Below are 26,001 nucleotides of genomic sequence, written 5' to 3'. Positions count from 1 at the left end.
AATGTGTCAGTTTACTGTTTACTGTTCTCCACTCCACAGTTCTCCACTCCTGTGATTTTGTGATCTCGCAGATCCTTCTAGATGGATTGCACTGGCGGGCGCTCCACACCTGACACACTTCCAGCAAAAATTTAACTGTCACGGAGGTTGGAACAAAACCGTGGTGCAGCTATAACATGGCGCACATGCACCTGGTGTGAAGGAGGGGCAATGTTGGTAGGACTCCCATGCACAGTATCCTTTATATGTTTTGCCCCTGCCCTGTTGAGTGTCCACTGAATGTGGGTGGAGTTTTCACGCGAGAACATACATGGTTCTCGTCAAAAGTCATAACACCTGCAAATCTATGTGTCCCTCTCTCTCTCTCTCTCTGTGTGTGAGTGAGTGAGATTTGGGTTAAATGTGTCTCACAGTTGCAAAGAAAGAAATACTGTGACATTTCTGACATCCTTTTACGTCCAGTTTGACTGCTGGGTCAAATTGACCCGAACAGTATGTGATATAAACATGCAGGGGGTGGTTGCAAATATGTGAGATGAACCATTTTCATTGTATATGTTGATAACACTAAATAAGGCAAGCTGAAGAAGTTACATACTGGGGGGAAAAAAAAAAAAACAACTTTATTTTTACTTTTATACTTCATACTTTTATTTTTCCTAGATCTTCAAACTTTAAATCCAGTCATTTTGACCCGTAACATAACAGGTATGTAGGTAATGTAGCGACACTAGTGTGGGGATGTCTAATTTCAGTCCCCAAGGGCACCCATCCTGTAGGTTTTATATGTTTTCTACATTTGTGCGTCATTGTTCAGTACTTTGGGCAACTGGGGTTGCAGTATAGGTGCTTTACAAATAAATTTTAACTAGAACTTCAGCACACCTGTCTGAAAATAATGGATCACAAAACAAGTTTGTGCCAAGTTTAACTGTTGGGGAGATCCATTCTATCTGAATCACGTGTGATGGAACAGGGAAATGTCAAAAATCCTGCATGACAGCGGCCCCTAAGGATTCAAATTTGACCTTCCTGCACATGGGACTTATGATATCTGTGCCAGGGTGCAAAGCGGAGGTGAGGACCCAATTGCAGGCAGATGAGGCAAAGACAGACCAGTGCAGAAGTTAAGGTTTAATTTAAAAGAACAAGGGGAAACAATGATTACGTGACACGAACAAAGCATGACATGAAGACTACACTGACAAAATGAAAGATTAAGACTATATTACACTGGCAGAAAAAAAAAATAAATCCAGAGGTATACACACATAGGAGAACTAACAAGAAACAGGTACAGTTATCAGACCAGGTGCACTAATGACAGGAAGCAAAACGCAAAAGAACACAAGGGAAAACCTACAAAATAAAACAAGGAAAATTAAACAAAACATGGTAAGACCACAAAAACCACAAACTCAGATCGTGACAATCGGTCCAAACTTAGTCTGGCAGCAATTATGTCAAAAACTGTACACACCCAGATAGTGCAGTTGGGGATTGAATACACTCAACTTGAACTAAACTGGCCAGGGCACATGCTGCACACTTCCACCTTTAGGCAAACATAACCAAGAATCAGAGCTTTTAAGGCTTACCTTTAGACATTGGTGCTTCACCTCAAATGAAGGATTTGAATACTTTTTGCACCATTAAAAGACTAATCAAAAAACAGTCCATCTGCTTTTTCCTCTCAGACCTAGTGGATTATGTTTCCCCATCTTTTGCAAATGATGGTGGCATTAAACCTTTCTCAATTAGCCATCTGGGGGTTGATTGAGAATTAGCGCTTAGACTGTAATCACAGTTCTTCTACCTTGCTTGCCAAACACTCAGTAACCGGCTGGGCTCTCCAGTTCCCTACTCTCATATGTCCCCATGCGCTACATAATCACTCAGTGGAAATGTTCACAACTCTGTCCGTGAGTGCTTGTGTAAGCGCATATCACATTTAATCTTCTTGTATGAATGAATCCGTCAGTGCAAAATGTGTGTATGTGAGTTTCTTTGTAAGGCCCTTTGTGCGATTGATGATCACCAAGTGGAAACATTTAGATTGCCTGCTTCTTGGTGCCAGTCTGGATTAGGCTGGTGATGAAACCATTCCACTTTGATTACCATTTTGGCATTTAACCTGCATGAATATAATGGAGGGGACATCAGCAAGGGTATGCTTGGTGGACAAGACAGTTTGTACATGCAGACTCACACAGTTCAGATAATTGACTCATCATGTCTTTGCCAACACCCTCGCCTCTTTTCTCAGTACCTCCCTCTCAACTAATTCACACTCTCTGCACTGCTGTATGCTCAGGGCACAGTGAAGCTATTTGGATTAAAAGCATCCGCCATGTGGAACGTGTGAAATTCTCTCACTATTCATGCTTAAAGGCATTTCTGCATTAAGCTACCAAGAAACATGAGCTGCTTGGCTCTGTCGCTGTATGCAAATCAAGCAATTATCTCACCTTCACAGAAACGTGTTCTTTTGTGACTCTTATTGAAGCTACCCAAGTATGTGTAGTATGGCTATGGTAACTTATCAAGTTCAGGGATATGGCAGGGGGTAAACAAACATTTTTCCACAACTATCGTTACAATATGATTGTTGCAAATCAATCCTTTTGATAATTTCTACATCTTTTGTAAGCACTAAACTGAAGACAACTGTAGTCAGCAGAACTCTAAAATCTTAAGACCCTCCGGAGCAGGACAATTTCTATTACGAGGAGGACTAGGGTGATATGTCACAGGTTTGTTTTCAAAACTCCTTGAAATTTAAACAAAAAACACAGACAAAGCTAAACATAAAGCAATGGTGGCATTTATTTTCTCATCTCCCAAAGTCTAGCAAAAAGAAATACAGTACAGTGAGGGTTCAGTTCAATCACATACATATAACATACAAACATGAATGCCATTAATACTGTAAACAACTTAAAACTAAAACACATACTAAATTTGTAGGTTTATCAAATAAGTGTTTGTCAATGATGACAAATTTCCTTTTTTTCATGACGAGACGTTCATGACATTTTGTTGACGAAACGAGATGAAAATGTTCAAGGGCTGATTGTCTGACATTAAAAATGCATGACATTTCTGCCTATTGTGAGCGCAATCTGTCAGTAATGCTGCTGCACCTTGGCCACGCCCACCACCAGACGTGCAGTGCACACACACGAGCAGTTTATTCATACATAGATAAATCATGGCAGCAGCATCGACGAATGGGTTTGGTGGGAGCGATGAAAAGATATATGGACATTAACTAAAATCCATAATTTCACTGGCATACTAGGTCAAGTTGAGCATGTGTGTTCCTCATCCTTTACTCATATTTTGGCCATGCAAATGTACAGGGTGTAGTTTTGCGCTTCAGAAAATTCTCAGAAAAAAAAGCCAGTTACCAAAATCATGATGTTGTTGATCTCTGCTTTTTTTGGAGTAATTGATTCCACAGTTAGCACTTTCTGTGCAATCCATAACCCTAAGTAGATCAGAAAGTATTTGCTGTTGGTTGGGAAACCTAAGTCTAAAACCATTCCTTTTAATTTTGTGATTGATGAAAATAACCAAACAACAAGCTCACAATGTGTTGCTATATGTTGAAGTTATAGATTAGCTATTTTCTTGTGACATTTTTGTATGATGAAGTAGGGCATCAATTTATGAAATATAAAAATAAAAGGTTTCTGCCCAACAGCAACAACAACAGCCCAACAAATATATTTTTCAACATTTGACTAAAACTAGACAAACTTTTTTGAGAGTTTCATTGACTAAAAAAAAACTGGACTAAAACTATCAAACCTAGAACTGACTAAAACGTAAGAAACTGTTACGGCCCCAGGCCGTCATCGCCAGCTATTTAACGACGTTCCATCATGCACGAATGTGATAACTCATGACATTGAGGTCGTCACCAATACACCCATAAAGCAACATCCGTATCATTGTAATTCACGTAAACGGGCATTAATGAAACAAGAAACAGACTATTTGCTGACCAACGGCTTTGCGAAACCCAGTAAAAGTCCCTGGAGCTCTCCCTGCTTGGTGGAGACTAAACCCGATGGCTCGCCCCGTTTTATTACGGATTACAGGAAGGTAAATGCCGTTACAGTTACTGATGCTTATCCGTTGCCTACACTGTAAGAAATCGCTGTGAAATACACAGTAATCTACTGTGTTCTTGCAAGGTAAGTTACTGTGAATGTTTTTAAGGTAAAATACTTTACAAAAAGCAGCAACTCTCTAATTACTTTAAAAATCACAGCAATTAAAACGATATTGTGAAAATCACAGTAAATCAAGTTCTATTGTGATAAGTCACAGTAAAATTGTCACTACTGTAAAAAGTATCTACAGTAATATATAACTGTGAAATATACAGTTATTTATTGTGTTTTTATAATGTTAGATACTGTGAATGATTTCAAAGTAAAATACTGTATAAAAAGCAGTAATTGGCAAAATGTTGTATGAATTATGGTACTAAAAACAATACTGTAAAAATCCACAGTAGACCAAGTTCTACTGTGGTAAGTCACAGTAATGTCATCATTACTGTAAAAAGCATTTACAGTGACATGTAACTGTGAAGTACACAGTGATTTACTGTGTTTATATGCAATTAGTTACTGTGATTGTTTAAAAAGTAAAATGCTGTATAAAAGGCAGTAATTTGTGAACTACTGTATAAATCACAGTACTAAACACAATACTGTATCCATTCACAGTAGACAAAATTCAACTGTGGTAAGTCACAGTAATATCATCACTACTGTTAAAAAATAAACAAACATTACAGTAGTGTGCAATTTCACAGTAACATCATGAGCACTGTAGGAAATCACAGCAACCCCAACAGTACTGTAGAAAATCACAATATGTTCCAAGTTGCAGTAACATATTTTTTACCATCAGAAATGGCAGTAGCCTGTATAGTACTGTAAATTTTCACAGTAACAGTTATAGTACTGTAGAAATTCACAATTATATATTTAACATTTACATAAATTTCACAGAAACTTACTGTGTAAATTTACAGCAACCAAAAAAAATGTTAGTGTAATATTGTGCACTTTGTAAAATCATAGTAACCAGCATGGTATTGTAGAAATTAACAGTGATATATCATAATTTACAATGACATGTACTTTTAAGAAATTACAGTAACCAGGATTGTACAGTAAAAATTCACAGTAACCTATTGTGTAGCCCACAGAGCAAGGAATTGCAGTAGCCTTTCCTGTACTGTAGAAATTCAAAATAATACAATAGAAATTTACAGTGACATACTTTAGGAAATTACAGCAATGGTCAGAAATGGCTTCCTCTGTGTCAGCCAAACATCAAGGAGACATGGATAAACAGTTTTTTTTTATACTGCTTAAAGGCTTTGAGCTATTGGGTTAAATTTTGAGTATGGTTATGGTGGGACAGGGCCATCCCCTGTGCTGTTTTTTGGGGTCAGTGGGGCGGTTGCAGCGTGGCAGCTGAAAAGGGTATTTTTATAATTTCAAATTACAAAATGGAGGGAAAATTAATAACTCCCAAACACTTTGACTTAGAAGGCTGAAATGTTAATGTCTTCATCGTGGGGATCAGCTATGCACTGTGCAAAATTTCAGAGCCACAGCAACTTGAGAAGTGTCAGGGTTAACGATCAGAGTGAATTTTGGACTTTTGACCTGCTTTTATCAAACAGCTCACACACTCTTTGAGCTATAAACATGAAATCTCCAGTATGTTGCTTATCAGAGAGTCCTCTACCTGAATATTTTGATCCTGTTGTGCTAGGACCCCCCGCGGGGCTACATCGCCTCTCAAAGATCCTTCAAAGTTGGGTCTTGGGTGATCGACAGGGGCCTCCTCACAAGTTCATGGGCACAGTTTTGAATGATTTGGTCTGGTTCCATGGAAACAGCTGCCACCCAGAGTCTGAGGAATGCAGCCGTTTGAAGCCCTGCCTCTCAAAAAGTAGGGGTCCAATCAGAGTCAAACACATGTCAAAATACTCATCCCCGACCCCTGAACAACATCAGAATGTGCGACTTTTGTTCATACAGGTTCTCCGACTGTAGGGATCTGAAGGGCCATAAGTCTGACAGCTTTAGGTTTTTTGGATTTCAAATGGCCAATTACTGGAATTTGGGTTATGATTCCATGTGGTGTACCTACCATGGCGATGACGTCACTACCATGCGCCATGGCAAATGGGCAAATTCACTCCGTACTGTAGGACAGTAAACACACTGCACTGGGGTGTGTACCAATACCAATAATACAGCCAGAAGGATGAGAATGAGGCTCTGACTTAGGCCTTGTCCACACGTAGGCGGGTTTTTTTAAAGCCGAATATTCTCCCCCCCTCCCTGCAGAAAAAAACTGCGTCCACACAGCCTCGTTTTTGGAAAAAACTCCATCCACACGTAACCGCATAAATGCGTTGTGAAGCACGTACATTAGCATGCCAAACCTGTAGGTGGCAGTAATTCACCAAATCCTATCCAATCAGAAAGGTTCCGTCTCTCTGCGTCACTTCCACAACACATGAAACATGGCGCCAGGCCCGTTCGTATGGACCGAGAAGGAGACGGAACTCCTCTTGAGTGTGGTTTTAGAATACAAAGCAAACAAGACTCAAGATGATGTTGAAGCAAAAAGTGCCTGGACAATGGACAACGCTAGGAGAGTTTTTAGAGGATCCATACTGTTTCAAAATGTAAACACAGGTCGCACATGTGACGTCAGGGCATTTTGTCGTGGACAGTGACGTTTCGGAACATAAAACTCCGGTTATTAATGTCCACACGCAAACGCTTAAAACGGAGAATTCGCAAATCTTCACTTTGGCCGGAGTTTTTTCAAATCATCGTTTTTGAATCGCAAATCTGCGTTTACGTGTGGATGAGGCCAAACCGTAGGAAAATATCTTCGTTTTTACAGATACCCGGCTACGTGTGGACAAGGCCTAAGAGACGTGTAGCTCAAAATCTACAAGTCTCAGCTTCTTGATGACAACCATTGGTGAAAGCTGGAGTGATGCCGAGATCCTTTTGTGGTTGTGGCTGCAGCCATTCTTTGAAAGTGGTCACGTCCACTCCGGGACTGGTCGCTGTGGCTGTTATTACACTAATCTGATGACCCATAGTGGGCTAAAATAAATTTTTCATTTCTGTATACCTTTACGCTTGTTTCCTCTTGTACGGAATACATATTAACAGGCTGCACCCTCCATGTCTCTGCTCCAATCACTGTGTGGACGTCCTCAAACTCGCCTCCCCTGAGAGTATCCATGACAGATATACAAATTATATGTTCAGATTCCTCGTCAGAAGGGTCTGAAGGATGCATAGATGTGTCTTTTATTGCTGTAGTGTTACAGAAATTTAAACGGGAGCCATTTAAACACACTGCACTGGGGTGTGTACCAATACCAATAATACAGCCAGAAGGCTGAGAATGAGGCCCTGACTTGGAGACGTGTCGCTCAAAATCTACAAGTCTCCGCTTCTTGATGACAAAAATTGGTGAAAGCTGGAGTGATGCTGAGATCCTTTTGTGGTTGTGGCTGCAGCCATTCTTTGAAAGTGGTCGCGTCCACTCCGGGACTGGTCGCGTCCACTCCAGGTCTGGTCGCGTCCACTCTTGAAAGTGGTCGCAACCAGTCCCGGAGTGCTTGAGCCTTTGCTACCACATCTGGAGAGGCTTCAACCACCTTCAGACCATTTAATAAATACTTCCACTGCTTTGCTAATGATGAACACACATCGTTGAATGCTTTATAAAATAAACTACTCTGGGACTGCAGGTCTTCTTCACTCTGGCAGTGGTCGCGTCCACTACAGGACTGGTCTTGGCCACTCTCGGAGTGGTCGCGAACAATCTCGGACTGGTCTCGCCTTTGTGAACAGGACTTCCGAGAGGCTTCAACCACCTTCGGAACATTTAATAAATGTTTCCAAACAACAGAGTACGCTATAGTACTTGAGCAGCAGGATCTATACAGGGCTTCCACGTCTGCATAAAGACAGTGGGTGCGTTCCGATCGCACTGCAGTTCCCTTCTAAGTGGACTGCAAAGGGTGCACAGCCATCTTAACTGAGGTTCCAAACCGTAGGGAGAACGGATGTTCAGTTCGAAGGGAACTTAGTAGGGTGTAGGGAACAACTGAACAACTGATGTACACTTTGCCGGAAGTTGACAAGCAATGTTACCCATGATGCATTGCGCTCCCTCACTAGTGGACTTTACAGATTCGGCAAGCAGAGGAAGATGATGAAGTCCGAGTTCATATATGTTTCTAAGTTACATAACCTGCACAACAATGCCACAATAAGTTATAAACTATATTTAAAAAAACAAAGGTGGTACACCAGCAAGCTAAACTCGTGATGTTTTGCTAGTAGCCTGTTGTGTGACTTTGCTAAACTGAAGACTAATGTTAGCTGCACAAGTGAAGTCTGTGTTACGTTATTTTGTGATGCTATTAATATCTTCTTTTGGTGAAGACCAGGAAGTAAGGAATGCGCAGATGACGTGGCAGGGTGTTCCGAACGGAGGAACTTAAGCGTCGTAGGGTATTCCCTGTGTAGGGAGTAGGGAACAGGGAGTAGGGAGGTTGAAGTACACTGTGGATCGGAACGTAGCTAGTGACATACTACCAACACTTCCTGTTCTTCTGGCAATGCATTTCAGAATAAAAGTATTGCGCAAGTACCACTGCATAGTGGTTGTTCTCCCTTCCAATTTGGAAAAATTTGCTATCACAATTTTACGTTCCTGTCAAAGCATATGCTCCACATTGACAACAGTTACTACTGAACAGAATTGACTTGTACGAGCTGTTGATGTGTCAAACTGCGGCTGTGCTATAATGATTCACCAGTAAGAAGATGCCAAAGGCTGACGTATTGTCATTTTCTTTCATTCTTTCATCGATTTTTTAAGTAAAAAATAAACCAGTTGTTTATTTTATAATGCATTTGGCAAAGCAGCAAAGCAGTGGAAGCATATATTAAACGGTCTGAAGGTGGTTGAAGCCTCTGCAGACGTGGTATAAGGCGCGATCACTCCAGGACTGGTTGCGACCACTTTCGAGAGTGGACGCGAAAACTCCGAAGGTGGACGTGACCACTCTGAGTGGACGCGACCTGACCTGGACTGGACGCGACCATTGCCAGAGTGGACGTGACCTGCAGTCCCAAAGTAGTTTATTTTATAAAGCATTCAGCGATGTGTGTTCATCATTAGCAAAGCAGTGAAAGTATTTATTAAATGGTCTGAAGGTGGTTGAAGCCTCTGCAGACGTGGTAGCAAAGACGCGAGCACTCCAGGACTGGTTGCGACCACTTTCGAGAGTGGACGCGACCACTTTCAAAGAATGGCTGCAGTCACAACCACAAATAGATCTCGGCGCTGCTGGAAAGTTGAGGCACACAGCTACACTTTGGTGTATAATTTTTATCTGAAAACTAAAAGGTGTGTGTGTGTGTGTAATGAAGTTGTTTTGTGTCACAGTGACTGTCTGAAAACCGAGTATTTCATATGGAAATGTGCTGAGAAACAGCAGAGGAACAGACAGACACAGGATATGTGGCCTTGATTCATTAGGAGGACGAGACCTGGAGACAGGAGACAGCAAAGGGAGACAGGGACATAGCTTTGAGACAGGCCCAGAGGACAGGGACACACTCTTGCATTCATGATAAAAGGAAAACGTACAGAAGAAGTAACAGTGAAGAGATAATAAAGAGAAAGAGCCTTGTAGGGCATTCACACAATAAAAAGAAGAAGAAAAAGAAAGAACAGTATAACTATACTACAATTAAAACTACAATTAAAACAGCTTTTGGCTGCTTTACAGCTACTCAGAGGTGGAAAGAGTACTGAAAATTTGTACTCAAGTACAGGTACTGTTACATTGCTTAAATTGTTCTCAATTACAAGTAAAAGTACTGGTTTAAAAAAAAATACTTCAGTAAAAGTACAAAGTACACTTCTGAAAACCTAATCAAACCTACTTACATTTTTCCCAATAAACTGAACGGGCAAGTAAGTGTCATACTAGCCTACACACACTCGCTTTTCTGTCACACTTTACTTTCTGAACCTTTAGTTGAGATTCAGCAAGAACTGGTTTTAAGTTTACCAAATCTATCCTGTATTATTCTATATTCATTACGGTTAAGGTGTGGAAGGTGGAAATTATGGGTGTACACAGTATTATTTATTTTTATTTATTTTATTTTTTTTTTAGCTAATTTTAATTTATTCTATGGTTAGTGTTTATGTGGGGTAAAAAAAAAGGCTTAGGTTCCATTATCAAACTTGCGTACAGGCAAAAGAAAGCTTGCTGTTTAAATTGTAGTCATATTATTAGAGGAACTACGTGATCAGAGCGCGGATGCAGACAACTGCTGGTGCAGCTGCTCATGAACGGATCACGTGATCACTATCCATTCGCGATTCAGAAGCCGCTGTAGCTCACAGGTGCGCGGCACGAAAACCAGAGAGAGACGACTGGCACAAAACTGATTTTCAAGCGTTTTTTTTTTTAAAGAAGAAAAAATAAGAAAAGATGCTTTGATTGTGGCTTTTCTTCTGTGCCAAACTCCATCGGACTACACAAGGACTTTGCAACCTTCTCCAGTTTGCTTCAGGAGGAGGTGAACTGTTTTCACAACTTGGTGGAAAAAACGCGACGGTTAAGGGAAACGCCCGGAGCAGCACACGGTGCATCATATTCCATATATTCCACGTAAGTGTCTTTTCTCTTGACTCTTTAGTCAAACTTCGTTTGGTCATTTATTCAAGACATTTTTGAAAAAGACAGTTGAACGTTCAGTTTGATTTAACGGCAGTTCTCGTTCAAAATGTCTTACACTTGTTCTGTTTGTAATTTCAAAGCCGTGTCAATTCCCGCTTTCATTAGGCATGTTAGAATTCACAGAAACCTTGCTAACATTAGATTTCAGTGTGGATATGCAGAGTGTCCCACAGCCTTTGTAACTGTAATTGCACTTCAAAAGCATATGTATAGAGTCCACACGTCCACAGCTAAACCAGGAGCGCAAACCCAAGGACAGACTTTAGCATGCAAATTTGAGGGATGTAGCTTTGTGTCCGAACGTGTAGCAGCTCTATGGGAGCATCTCCAGCTGCATTTTACAAGTGGGACGAAAGTACCTTGCCCTTTTGAAAACTGTTCAAAAAGTTTCTCTGTACGCTCCTCTTTCACGTCACACATCAGTCGGCAACATAAAAACAGAACTTGCATCTCTAGTGCTGAAGTTGCTGCCTGCACAACTTGCTCATTGGACACTGAAATTCCCAATACAGCTCTGACAGATTTAGGTGAAAATCTTGCAGCAGAAGTATTGGATGCTGGAAATGAAGTAGACGAGAAAGAGTTCATGAACAGTCTGGCCTTGTTTTACCTCCAGATGCAGGCTAAAATGCTGCTACCTGCCACTGTAATTCAAAAAATAATTGAAGAGTTCCAGCAGGTGCACAATTCGAGCATAGCCCATCTTTTGTCTAAATTGAATCAAGATTTAACACAGTTAAATGTGCCTGAAAATGAAATCAGGGATCTTATTGATAATCTGTCAAAAAATGACCTGATGAAAAGGTACAATGAAGGAATATTTAGAAGTGATCAGACACGGAGAACACTTTTCAAGAGTGAATTCAACTATGTTGAGCCAACAGATATTTACCTGGGGATTGATAGAAATGGAAAAGAGAGATTTTGCCAGTATGTGTCCGTTAAAGAAACAGTGAAGGCATTACTTAGCCAGGTATCAGTTCAAGAGCAATACCTCCAAGCAAAATCTTACACATCAACATGTCCTGATGTCCTTGAAGATCTGAGAGATGGTAAAGTCATTAAAAACAATACATTGTTAAATGAATCACCATCATCAGTTGGCATTATCTTATATCAAGATTCATTTGAGGTTGCTAACCCCCTTGGCTCTGGCAGAAAGAAGCATAAGATCTTAGCTGTTTATATGACACTAGCAGAGATCACTGCACACAACAGGTCTTCCATTGACCAAATGCAGCTAGTTCTGTTGTGCAGGGAAGAGGATTTCAAATTCTTTGGCCAAGAAAAGGTATTTTCTGCTGCAGTTAATGACCTGAAAGAAATCGAAGAGCATGGAATTCATGGTCCTGGAGGGAATATTGTGAGAGGTACTGTTTTGGCCATAACTGGAGATAATCTAGGGTCTCATGGCATTGGAGGTTTTACTGAAAACTTCAGTAAAAGCAGATACATCTGCAGGTATTGCCTCATAGACAGGGAAACCTGGGAGCAAACTCCCACAAAACCAGGTCCTGCTAGATCAGTAGAGACCTACAACAATTGTGTAGCAAATGAGGAAATGACATACGGGGTAAAGTTTGACTCTGTGTTCAATCAGCTGAGGTATTTTCATGTTTGTCAGCCAGGCCTCCCTCCATGTCTGGGTCATGACCTGTTCGAAGGGATTGTTTCTGTTGATCTCGCTTTGTATATAAAGCACTTGGTGAAGACTCAGAAACAGTTCACTTATAATCACCTAAACAGGATAATATCACACTTTCCATACAAAGGCAGTGACACTAATAACAAACCTTGCGAGGTAAAAGCTGATGGGGAAAAACTTGGTGGCCATGCTGCTCAGAACTGGTGCCTCTTACGTCTACTTCCACTAATGATTGGGGACAGAATAAAAAATCCCCTTGAAAATGATGTTTGGCAGTTGTGTCTCAAGTTGAGGGAAGTTGTTGAGTTAGTATGTGCACCAAAGATCCACAAAAACCAAGTTGCATATCTTCAGATGCTTATTGAGGAGTACCTTGAGATGAGAAGAAAAGAATTCCCTGGAAATTCACTGCAACCCAAACACCATTACCTTGTTCATTACCCTGAGCTCATCCTTCATTTTGGTCCTCTTATCCGATTATGGACATTGCGGTTTGAAAGCAAACACAGTTATTTCAAACAATGTGCAAGGAAACTTCATAATTTTAAAAATCTTTGCAGCACTTTAGCTGAAAGACACCAGTTGCTGCAAGCTTACTTGCATGCAGGCAGCTTATTTCCTCCATTGCTTCAAGTAGGGGAATCCACAAAGTTCCATGACCAACTTTACCAGATAGCCATACAGAGAGCTGCTAGTCTCAAGGGCCTTCGTCCAGAGGACACTTTTGAAACACCCTCTGTTACATTTAAAGGGACACTGTACCAAAGAGGCATGGCTATTGTTGTTAACAAAAATGACATGGGCTACCAATTTGGGAAAATTGTGCTTATACTGATTAATCAAGCATGTGTGCATTTTGTTGTTGAGATGTATCAGTCAGTACAAGTTTTGGACCTTGGTGTACACTGTCTACAAAACAGTCATAATGCTCATTATGAGTGTGTGTCTGTGGACAGTGTAGCAGACTACTATCCATTGGCCATATATAATCAGTTTGGCCTCAGCTTGATTGCCTTGCACCATTCAGTGTGTTACAGGTAAAGGACTTAATGGCCATCATTGAGAATGCTATACAGAGTGTGCTACCACAGCTACAGAGGGAGAAGGTGGAAGCAGTGGTTCACGAGTTGGAAACCACCTTGGGTGTGGAAGGGCCAGATGACCTTCAGTTTGTTAAAGAGGCAGACATCAGCCATCTGCTGTCGCCCGTTCAGTGCAGAAGATTGATTAATTCGTTCAGAAGTGGTAAGCTGTCTCATTTACCTGTTTATATTAATTGCAGTTGTATCCTGATAATAGCTCTATTAAGATGAGTAATGTATAAATGAGACATTAACTATTGTTTTTTTTGTGCTTATGTCAATTTGTTATGCAGAGCCAAGAAGTCCCCAGTCGGCCACTTCTTCACTTCTTTCTTCCCCAAGTACCATGTCTACTTCCTCTAGGTCACTCTCAGATGAGCCTTCCACCAGTCAATTAGCCACTACACGTGGACAGAGCAATTGGGTGGACAGATTTCAGGTGCAGTGGGACAAAATGAGGCCCTCTCTGAAAAGAGCTATTGATGCTGGTAATCGTCCAGAGCCAGGGGATCGCCGACACATGGTGAAAGTCATTGTCGATTCCATGAGAGAACACTGCTTAAACCCGACACGCAAAGACTGCACAACAGTAGCAAAAGCTATAACTCAGATGTATCCTGGCAGCTTTTTAGATAACACTGAGGAGGGGGAAACAATTGGATGTGGATACTTCACTTTACTGCAGCAGCTGAAGACCAGAGTTGAATATGTCAATAGAGACAACACTCTATCCCGCCTGAGGAGACCAAGAAGGTCACAGACCAGTGATGATGACCAGCCACCACCACCTGCCAAATGTGCTAGAATCGACAGTTATGGTTGTATTAATTGGCAGCCACAGGAGTACCCAGACGGGGAAACCCCTAATTCACTTGAAGAAAAGAGGAAAGAAATGGTAGATATATTTACTCAAGAGGGGCTAAGGGCAGCTGAGAGAGGAAGGGTAAAGGACCTTATGACAGTCACATATCTAAAACAACGAGAGGACATCAATGCAGACCCATCCCCCAGCATTCTTGACATAAGTCAACAGTGGCCGTTTCTCCTGTCTTGGAAGTTCTTACTTTCCCACTTCACCACCCTCACTGGTGTTGACCTGCACACCAGACTGAAAGATGACATGGATAAAAAAGGGAAGAGGCTCCTGGAATATTTCAGATCTCAGATGATGAGTTGGACCAAGGAAGTTAAAGTTCTTCTGAAAGATGCTTTGAAGGAAGACCGTGAGGGCACAGATGGTCTTGCAGCACTCCTGGTGATGATGACACATTTCAAAGAAGCAGAGGATGCCCTTCTCATCCTTGCTGATGTAAGTTATCATATTGGCCTTCAATAACTCTTATTGTAAATAGTTTTTTTTTTTATTGTGAACACTTTGCTCTTGCAGTATTTCAACTCACATTTGATCTACATTTAATCTCGTTTTTCTTTACCATGTTGGTGCCTTGTTGGAGACATCAGATGAATGTACATTGGAATGCTAATTAATGTTTTAATGATTTATTTGCTCTATTGCAACTTTAAGTACATTTTGGATCTTTTCTGCAATATGAGGCAGTTAAAGTAGTTTAGTCTGCAGAGTTCCCACATCATCTTTTGGTATCACTTCCGTTGTCGCTGAACCTCAAAAACAGGTTATACCAGAAAGATACTAGGTACTAGCTACTGCTTTTGTCCATTATACAACTAAAAAGGCAAGATGGTTTGAGCTGATACTAGACAGTGAAAAGCACCCTGTTTACTGTGTACTGTAATAATTGTATAAAGTGGTTTTGTTTATCTAAATTTTAATACTCATAGGTGACAACAACTCCTGCCGACGCAGAGGAACACTTGGTCCTTCCCAGCACCCCAAGGCTCATTGCACTAGGTAAAACTGTTATTCATTAAAAGCAGAATTGGAGAAGAGTACAACTAAGTGGAAATACACTCTTGTCAACTCTTGTGGCAGTCAACTTAACAGTTGCTATTTCAGATGGCACAAGTTGAAAGAACTAGGGGCAGGATGAAGAAAGGAGACTCATTAGTAGGGTTGTCACGATACCAGAAATTCAGTAGTCTGTACCAATACCAGTGAATTTACACGATACTCGACACCTAAATCGATACCACGGCAAAAAGGTCCTTATTTCTTCCAGATATCCCCACCTTCATTAAAATATTGAACCCTTTACAATGTAAAAACTTAAACAGATAAATGAATAAAATGTATGCACTGGCACTTTGCCTTCAAGTATTTAAACAAACATTGTGCTTTTTTACTGTGATTAACATTTACTATAATCATAAATCATAAATAAGCATAAATAAAATAATAGGAATAGTTCTGTAATGTCATGTCCCTAAGTATTCTACAGAAATTAACAATATTGTCCTTAATTCTTCCATTCCATCAGCATTATAAATCCCAGCAGCCAGAGATGTAAACATGAACAAATTAACGTATAAATATAATAATAAAATAAGTCTGTAATGGTTTTAGACTATATGTTATTGATTCACGGACATATTGGATCAGCCTCCAAGAATATTATTACTTTTAAGTCACGTTATGCTTTGAGAACTCAGATATGTTGATACTGACGGTGCCGCGGAGAGACTACAGAAGCCGCGACAGAGCGGGGGGAACGCGTTCCCCGCATATTCTGCCTACTGGTTTGTCCGTTTACTGGTTTGTCTGTCCACTGTTTTGTCTGGCTACTGGTTTATCTGCGCACTGGTTTGTCTGGCTACTGGTTTGTCTGCCGCGGCTTCCTTAACGTCGTTGACGCGCATCAGGGAAATGCCATGTGCTATTGTTTAGGCTATAAACAATGTACTAAATGACGTGGTTTATAGTAGATTATAGATGCAGCACATTTGGATTACATTGGACGAGCAGTATGGATGAATATTACGTTTTTTCTGACTTTTATGGGCCTTACACGAGCTGAGGCGCTGCTCCCGCTTCACTCGATGGAGCATCTTCACCGAAATGTTTTGCTAGCAGGTGGCGGATGTACACATCTCGCGTCTGGTTTCTTCGGTACCATCGGTACTACCAGTATCATGAAAATACAGGTACCGACAGTAGCACTGGTACCGACTTGGTACCGAAGTACCGAGTACCGTGACAACCCTACTCATTAGTGACGCCATGAACTGTGTGGGTAACAGCAGCCACCAGCCACGCCGGTGTTATAGCAAAAACAGTGACCCATCAGAACGGCAGCACACACAAATGCTTCCCAGGCGGTCCATTTTTCCAAGCTCTGGACTGTTAATCCTGTAACGCTGTTACTACTTGACGGTTTACTGCAAGATCACTGTGCATATTTTGAGAAAGCAAGCTGCATGTGGAGCGAACTAACAATGGTCCATCTATAAACATTCAGCTGGTTAATTTATTTTTCCCCTTAGTGTCGCTTTTTATTAGCTTTCTGTGGTGCTAGGTTGTTTGCTAGCTGCAGAAGTATCCAGTAAATAGTAGTTGAATGAGTTTTTTGTTTGTTTTTTTAACCGCAAGTGTCTTCAGAGCTTTTGAGGATGCGAATGCAGCATCGATTGATATCCGATCCGTAGGACTGCAGTGCATTATGCAGCACACAGGCTGTTAGAGGCAATGGAGAGGTTCTTGGTGGGGGGGGCTTGTTTTTTTTTTTTTTTTTTTTACTGTAACGCTTTATCACCCATTAGCATTAAAAAGCTGTATGTGCATGTTTTTTCTTTTCTAAATCCTGCCCCTAGTCCCAGTATATATCTCAATATCAATTTTTTGGGTCAAGTAAACAAGAGATGTTTTAAATTTATGGTTTACAGTGCTAACTGTACTTTTATTAAGGATTATAAGCACATGTGCATTAAAATAATTGACTGAAATTAAAGTAGATGTGTATTGAAATAAAAAAAATACTTTTCAATAATCAGAACAAAATATTCAATTGTTTAAAATGCAAAGATATATGTTTTTAGCTCAAAACAAGCAAACCTGATATAAACAATATTCTGTTATGCTGTATCTTGTGTGAAAAAGTCTTGATATATCTGAAAATCTTGATATATTGCTTAGCTTTATGCCCCTTTAGTTTGGTAAGTGTTTGTCATCAGGGCTTGACATTAACTTTTTTGCTCACCAGCCACTGTGGCTAGTGGTTTTCAAAACTTACTAGCCACTCAGCATTTTCACTAGCCACAACTTCGGTGTTGGAAAATTAGGTTCAATAAATATTTAGCTAACTATGGTGTGCTTTAGTTTACTAGAACTAGATTTACAACCTTTTTGAATCAGTGCTTCAAACGGAAAAAAAAAAATAAGTGTCAGTACTCAGTCAAAGTCAATCTCACTGTTTTGTACATTTAAGTTTCATTCCCACATTTGTGGAAAAAATGCACAAACTTTTTGGGAAAATCTGTGACTAAACCATCATATCCTGATTATTTAAATCAGGAACTGAATCAGAGGCATAACTGGTTAGCAGGCCTCTGCAGAGCTGCATTTTAAGAGTATGTATGCTTTTTACTAAGATCTTTACAAATGTGCATGAGCACATTTAGCCATTAGATCCAGGTGTGATGGGGAAGGGATCATCAGAAGCTGCAGGATAGAAGCTCTGCAGGACTAGACTTGGGCTCCCCTAAATTATATTCTTACCTGGTTCTTCCTGACCTCCCTCTCTCTCCTCTCCTCATTTTTCCCTCTCTCCCTCTCTGGACTGATAATTATACACAAATAAATTGTATTCAACAAGATGAAAAATTACATAAATATGAAAAAAAAAACAATGAAAAATTATTATTACTAATAAAGTCATCTAATTTTATTGTCAACCAAAAAGGCAAATTACCAAAAACTGTGTTTTCTAATAAGATTACTGAGAGGAGCAGCTGCAGACACAGAGAAAGAAACGGAGCGACGCGGCTCACAAATGGACCGATAAGCAAACAGCAGCGCTCATGCCATTTGATAAAACTACAATTAAAATGTATAACCCGCCAAAGTGGCTAGTTGGAGTGGCTGTGTTACCCGCCACGTCCTAAATTCACCCGCATTTGGTGGGTTGGCGGGTGTTAATGTCAAGCCCTGTTTGTCATTGTACATTGTGCCCATAGTGTACATGTTGTATTTGACATTTGTCTTCTGTATTAACTATGCTAAGACTAGTCAGAAGGTGTCATTACTGCCGTCCCCAGGGAGAACATTCCAACAACATTGACTTGGTGGGCCAGGGATGAGCCAATGACTCTCTGATCACCAGACGAACTCCTGCCCACTCAAGCACTGCAGCACTGAGCCAGGGAAGAGGATCTGCATAGTCGTACATAACTTACTTGTAATTCAATTGTTGTTTGTCTGATTATTGCAGGAGACACTGTCTGGTCTGCCAACAAGTGGATGCTGTCCATAGAGGGCCATGTTGTAATCCCACATTCTCCTCCTATGCCAGATTTCACAACTGCCTTGGCTGTCTACTTTGCCAGTTTCTATGTATTCAACATTGAATATCAGGTGGAAGCAGTCACAACGCTGGAATTTGTCCAGAGGTATTAGCAATAACATTCTAACTTTCTAAATTTGAACTATAAATATTTCGAACCACAACATTTCATACTGGTTATGAATATTAATTTGTATTCCGAGATTAAAACAAAGAATCAGATCAAATCTAAAAGGATTTGTATGTACAATTCTGTTCATTCAGGGCAACACATCAAGGTTCACGTGTCGACTTTTTGTCGAATTGTCGGCTTTTTTTTTTTTTTTTTTTTTTAAGGACAGCACCAATGCCGCGGGTGGAAAATATTCTATACTGTTGTAACCTACTAGTTCATTTTGGTCTCAAAACATGGTTGTAATGTCAGATATTGACCATTAAAACCATGCTTAATAAAACGAGAGAGAGAGCACTTTCAAATGTTTATTCAACATCCTTGTAAAAAAATAGCATGGGCTTCTTGCGACTTCAGTACTCTGTGAAATAGTCCTCTCTGAAAACTGAAACCATTGCATCCACCTGTTTCGCCCTTTTTCCGGGCCTGGACTTGTCATAAACGCGTGCACCATCACCTGAGACTGCATGGAGTCCTGACAGCAGATCTCTAACCTTTTCGTGCACAGCTTCCATAACTTTGTCGTTAACTTAAGGTGTTTGTGGCATGGATCCAAAAAGGATGTGACAAAGGCTACCCTATGCGCGGTGCCTTTATGTTCATGTTCCATTCAGCGGTGAGATATGACCCACCATCGCGAGTGAAGTTGAATGAGGGTCAGGTGGATACGGATAGGAAATGTGCTTTTGTTTTAATTAAAATATTTTAAAAATAGAATATTTTGTTTCCTCGACATGTCAACACATATTTTTTTCTCGAGTGGAGCATGTGTCGAATGTCGGTCGTTTTGTCGACATAAAGTCCCATCTAGAGATGTCCCGATAAGGTTTTTTTCCCCCGAGTCGAGTCCGAGTCATTTGATTTTGAGTCTAGATTTTGACCACTTCAGTGGTCCATCAATTATGAGGAAAAAAAAATAGAAAAATGGGACGTATCCAATCTGTTTTAATTATTGTTATAACTGTATCGAATAAGATACATTTTTATATGGAGAATGTTTGAAATTACTTATTATCCTCCTGGAGTGCGTCAGTGACGCTACACTGAGAAGGGAGACCCTCGTGCACGACTAGTTGAAGTGTGTGTGCTACACAGCCCGCTGATCTGAGTATTGGGCAAGGTGTTTGTTTTTCAAATGGCGTATATTTGTGGTTTTGAACGCAGCTTTGCTCTTTCCACCACGTGAAATGCCCAATATACACACATTACAGATGGCTAATGCACTGCCCTCGCTATCCAGTTTAGAGGGGGAAAAGGCGATTTTGACGGCGATTGAGACCAAAACAAACATGCGCCATGATTAACAGTTTCTTCTACCTATCCTCACCTACAGCTCCGAAGTAAAAAGCAGAACTATATCTGAATGCAAGCAGTATAAAGGCAAAGAGCAACAACTTTATCATTTTCCAAAGCAAGTCTGAAAGCAGCTTTCATTGCAGTAAGACTAGATCTAAATAATGACGGTTCCTACCTGCCCAGGAGAAGGAAGGAAAGCGAGCTCAGAGTCGAATCATAACTTCTCTCGTTCTCAGTGCTCTCCATCTTGAAAATGCAAGACCAATGTTTATCTTCGTTTTGTCCCGCTTTACCCAGTTTGTTACCTTTCCCTTCAGCGCGGTGAGGATGGCTGGCTGCGTGCCCCGTGTTAGCATTAACATGCTAACTACCAGCTGAGTCCCCCGCCTGCTGTAAATTGTGACGTGAAAGTGTTGTTTCCATCTGCTCAACATTAATACTGATGTAGTGGAGTGTATTAAACTTAAAAATAAACCATAATAGAATTTTACTATCACTTTGTACTCAGGGATGAATTTAAAGTGTGATTCATGTTCATAGCCTTGGTATTATGTGATATTAATCCGATCACTTCCACCCGATACCGATCCTTTGAAAACCACGTGATCTGCACCGATTTCCGATCACCTGATCGGATCGGGACATCCCTAGTCCCATCCCTAGTTCTCAATACTCAAATTAGCATCAAAGAAATTTGTTTGTTTTAACTGTTAGGGGGCACCTTGACAAAGGTATTTGACTCTTAAAGTTCATATCCCATGAGGTTCATTTTGTATAAACGTCTTGATTTGTTCTGTTAGACTTCTGTTTATGTTCCATTTCAAAATGTTCCATTTTTATTTCTGTTAGGTTCCTTGCCAGGATCAACCCAGATTCGACAAAGTGTACAGCCAAGGTCCAGACCAGCAAGAAATCTGGCAAAACCGTGAAGCGAAAGACATCGGATATAAATCCACGCGTTGTCTCCTTTATGAATGCCTTCTGTGCATTTGATTGGCAAACTGGCTAGATTAAGGTGAGGTTATGATCCTAGCAATTATATATATATATATATGATGATGGGTTTGGTATTATATTTGTCAAAGCAGTCTAAGATATTTAACTACTTTCCACTGAAGAGAGAGTCATTACACTTTTTCATTTTCTCTAATAATTTCAAACTGGAAATAGTGATCTTTGTAACATTTAGTCAAATCTTTTTTGTTTTTTTACTATTTCTCAAATTTCAAACACAAATCATACTATGCAACTTATCATTCTGTAGCTAATACACCCCTTAATTTCTGAAAAGGGTTATTTTTATTCCCTTCTAAAAAAAAAGCCTTAAAGGAAACGTGTCATGCTTTTAAATCCTTCCTTTTCACATGTAAATCATTAATTTATGGTTTATATAAAGTAAAACTGCAATACTTTTTACTTAAATCGTTGTTAGTATAGCTCCACACACCCCTTCTTAACCCCTGTTCTGAGGTGTTTCTTTACAGTCAGTGAGAGCAACTCATATAGACACTGTCTCTTTAAATTTTAGCAGACATTTCACCCTTCCTGGTTACAGCGTGGTTTTTTCTCGGTTCGACTCCGCCCCCTTAGCCTCTTAGCCGCTAACGATCGGCAGAGAATGTTTTTCAAAAATAACATGGCCATATTTAGTGGAACCACAGCAAATACAGCGACGTAATAGATAGGAAAACGTAATAAATAGCGAAGAAAACTAAACAGACTGAAAAATATGACCCAAAAAGAATAATAAGATTTATATGCTGCACCGGAAGTGAATAAATTACATTTTTCTGCACTCCGGAACGCTCGGAAAAGACAAAAACAGGTATTTAAGGGCTTAAAAAAGTGGATTTTGCATGATATGTTCCCTTAAACGTTTCATGAATTTTTTTTTCACCACTGTAGTTCTGATCATGACCTACACATTTTCAATTATAAAAAAAGAAAAATCATTTAGATTAACCAGTGTTTGAACCAGTGTATGTCTAGGTCCATGTATCATTTGTTCTGTAATATTTATTTCAAAATTCAATCTATAGATAACCAGATTACTTTTCATTATTCTATTATAACCCCCCCCTCAAAAAAAAAAAATTAAGGGACTAGGGGCAGAATGAATGAATGAGACTCGTGAGTGACACCAGCGGCGGTTTGGTTATCTGCAGCCATCAGCCAAGCTTGTGTTGCAGCAAAACCTGTGCACAAACACTTCCCAGACTGTCCTTATTCCCATCACTGCACTGGTGATGCTGGGACGCTGGTTACTACGTGATAGTTTACTGCAGACCCCTGCACATGTTTTATGAAAGCCAGCAGCATGTGGAGCAGCAACGTAAGAAACTAACAGTGGGCCGTCTGTAAACATTTAGCTACGCAGCAGCTGCTCATTGCAGCTGACGCTGCTGCACGTTTAGTCTGTCAAACTCCTCACTGATCTCATGTCATTTTCTCATAAAGCGGTAAACACATGTTCTCTCTTACCAGCTCACTAGGAAACTAAGAGCTTCCGTTTTCAGTCCCCAATAATGTTGACGCTGGCTCCATGAGCCAAAAACATAGCTGATGTATATTAAAGGCAAGGCAAGTTTATTTGTGTAGCAAATTTCATGTACATGACAATTCAAGGTGCTTTACATAAAAACATTAGAAAAAAAAGTGCAGAAAGCAATAAAGATAATTAAAAAGAAAAGTAAAATCACAAAATAGAGATCAAAGTAGAAAGCGTCCACACGGCAGGAAAACAGGAAGTCAGCATTGAAGTTCCAACCACCTCCTCAAAGGCTAATATAAAAGAAAGTGATCTTCAATTCAAAATAAAGAGATGATCACATCTTAAACTCTATCAATGATCTTTATTATGCCATTCTATTTTTTCTCTCTGGAAAATGACTGCTTAATGTTTTCTCCCCTGTTGCCCTAATGAATCACAATATTTGAGCCCCATTTGTGATACTTTTCTACTAGTTGGCACAAGCTCAACTCAGTCAACATATAGTCGACTTACCTAGCACAGATCAGCTGTTGTCTTGAATTGAAACTGTCTGAAGTGAGCAGTCTTGAACTGAAAACAGAGTTTCACTTTAGAGTAAGTCAGGTTCATGGGGAAATGCAGCGTTTGTTGAACTGCCTTTCTGGAATTTCTTTCTTGTGGGAATGAGAGGGCAACACCACTTCACTGTGCTTTAGCATCCAGTGTGAATCCTGGTGTTAAGTTCACAGCGCTATGATTCAAGATTTTTTCAAAGAAAATACTGCTGTAAAGCTACAGTACTGCTTTTTTTCTTTTACATTGTTGCAAAAATAAGGGTTGTTTCAAGACTTTTTATTCACAGATTATTTAATTTTCAGGATGTTGCTGTGGAACCGCGCTATGGAACGGTTGGACTGAGTGGCAAGGAGGCAAGGAGTCTGTACTTGTAGTACAAAGCATGTTCTATGCAATTGTGTTTTATGGAAATGTTATTGCCAATATTTTGGCAAGTTACTGTTTTTACTCTTTTTTTATGGATACTATGGTTAGTAATATTGTTATATCTTCTGGAAACGTCATGCGATTATGTTCTGTTGATGCTATCTGTGTATATGTGTCCATTGATTTATTGATTCTTAATATACTTGGAGTACACACATTTTCACAGCACGTCCTATACAAAAACAAAATTTGGTTGACAAGTTATTGGCACTCTTTTTATGGATGTTTTGGCTAATAATAATGTACTGTGGTTTACATGTTCTAAAAGCTTGATGGTGATTATATTTTGAGCCAATGTTATGTATGGATATTAATATCCATTATTTTGTGATTAAACACAAGAAATAAACAGCTAGGAAAATTTATTTTTTGTTGTCCCAATTTAATCATTAAGTTACATCATAGAAAGATTCATGGAAGAGTTAAGATATTTAACATTGTAACTTCCCAAGTTTGCAAGTTTGCAAATTTTAGTATATGTTTAGTTAAAATACTATTTCTGTTGCCTGAACTGCATTTTTAAGTTATGGTTATTTACACTTAAAACAGCTGATGTATTTACGTATGCAGCAATTGAAAAATCATTTTATTTAAAAGTGAAATTGTACAGTAATGCGAAATACATTTTGTATCATTTTTTGTTTAAAGCCAATAACAACTGATATATAAAAGTGCAGAAAATATTCAGTACTTTTGATTCACAACATTCCTACTGTAAAAAAGACTATATTGTTTTGATTTACAGTTACAATAACAGTATTGGTACATATAAGGTACTGTGCATAGTTACTGTATTTAGTTTAGCAGTTAAGGCAATATTACTGTAATAGAAAATCCAGTACCTAAAATTTACTGTTATATTTTACAGTACTACTATTTTAAATACAATAATAAAATACAGTACATTTTAATTACGGTTTGATTTTACAGCTACAAAACCTATTTTACAGTAACTAACTTCTGAATTGCTGCCAGTTAATTACTGTAAAAAAATTTTTTACAGTATCTTACTTGTCAATTGCTGCAAGTTAATTACTGTAAAAAATTCACAGTATCTTACCAGTTGATTACTGTAAAAAATTTCACAGTAACTTACTTATCAATTACTGCCAGTTAATTACTGTAAATTTTTTTACAGTAACTTACTTGTCAATTGCTGCCAGTTAATTACTGTAAAAAGAATTTACAGTAACTTACTTGTCAATTGCTGCCAGTTATTTACTGTAAAATCTTTTTACAGTAACTTACTTGTCAATTGCTGCCAGTTATTTACTGTAAATATTTTTACAGTAACTTACTTGTCAATTGCTGCCAGTTAATTACTGTGAATTTCACAGTTGGTTCGTTACAGTGTAGAGTGGAAGATTGTGTGGATAGTATTGGATCTGCTACGTTCGTGACAAAGCTCGACCTGTTAAAAGGGTACTGGCAGGTGCCGTTATCTGAATGGGCATCGATTATTTCAGCTTTTGTAACCCCGGATCAGTTCCTCCAATATACCGTTATGGAGTTTGGAATGTGCAACGCTCCAGCCACATTCCAGCGCCTGGTCAACACCTTATTCACTGACTTGCCCTACTGTACTGCTTATTTGGATGACATCGTAGTATATACGAATACGTGGCATGACCACATTGCTGCTCTGGAGACCGTGTTTACTCGCTTGGGTGAGGCCTCGCTCACCTTAAATCTCGCAAAATGTGAGTTTGGCCAGGCGACTGTGACATATTTAGGAAGACAGGTAGGCAGAGGGAAAGTGCGCCCTCTTGACGCTAAAATAGCTGCAGTAGAGGAATACCCGGTTCCTACCAACAGAAAAGCCTTACGACGGTTCCTCGGTATGGCAGGGTATTATAGAAACTTTTGCAAAAACTATGCAACGGTTGTAAGTCCGTTAACGGAGCTAGTGAGCCCGAAACGTGAGTACCGGTGGACCCAAGAATGCCAGCATGCGTTTGAGAGTGCTAAAGCGCTCCTCAAACATGCACCAGTTTTGACAGCACCCGACATGAGTAAGCCTTTTAAACTAGAGATTGACGCTAGTGCTGTGGGGGCTGGCGCCGTGCTCCTGCAGACTGGTGAC

The 26,001-nt window shown here is 39.8% G+C and overlaps 1 protein-coding gene across 1 annotated transcript; it reads left to right on the top strand.

The window, feature by feature from the left end:
• Positions 1-10,572: 10,572 nt before the first annotated feature.
• On the top strand, positions 10,573-25,252 carry LOC121635872. Its single transcript, XM_041979239.1, has 7 exons — positions 10,573-10,768; positions 13,510-13,727; positions 13,858-14,873; positions 15,365-15,434; positions 18,907-19,084; positions 21,296-21,461; positions 23,795-25,252. Exons 2-6 carry the CDS (start codon positions 13,532-13,534, stop codon positions 21,453-21,455), a joined length of 1,620 nt encoding a protein of 539 aa, XP_041835173.1. The 5' UTR covers positions 10,573-10,768; positions 13,510-13,531; the 3' UTR covers positions 21,456-21,461; positions 23,795-25,252.
• The last annotated feature ends 749 nt before the right edge of the window (positions 25,253-26,001 follow it).

The sequence above is a fragment of the Melanotaenia boesemani genome, chromosome 24 (genome assembly GCF_017639745.1).
Source record: "Melanotaenia boesemani isolate fMelBoe1 chromosome 24, fMelBoe1.pri, whole genome shotgun sequence".
NCBI lineage: Eukaryota > Metazoa > Chordata > Actinopteri > Atheriniformes > Melanotaeniidae > Melanotaenia > Melanotaenia boesemani.
The sequence above is the reverse complement of the archived record's forward strand: the minus strand, read 5'-3'. Positions and strand labels throughout refer to the sequence as shown.

Excerpts from the sequence above, each read along its gene's own strand:
- LOC121635872 (XM_041979239.1), top strand. The coding sequence starts at position 13,532 with ATGGCCATCATTGAGAATGCTATACAGAGTGTGCTACCACAGCTACAG. Across the intron at positions 15,435-18,906 it reads CCCAAGGCTCATTGCACTAG|GAGACACTGTCTGGTCTGCC; the intron begins GTAAAACTGTTA and ends TGATTATTGCAG. Across the intron at positions 19,085-21,295 it reads ACGCTGGAATTTGTCCAGAG|GTTCCTTGCCAGGATCAACC; the intron begins GTATTAGCAATA and ends TATTTCTGTTAG.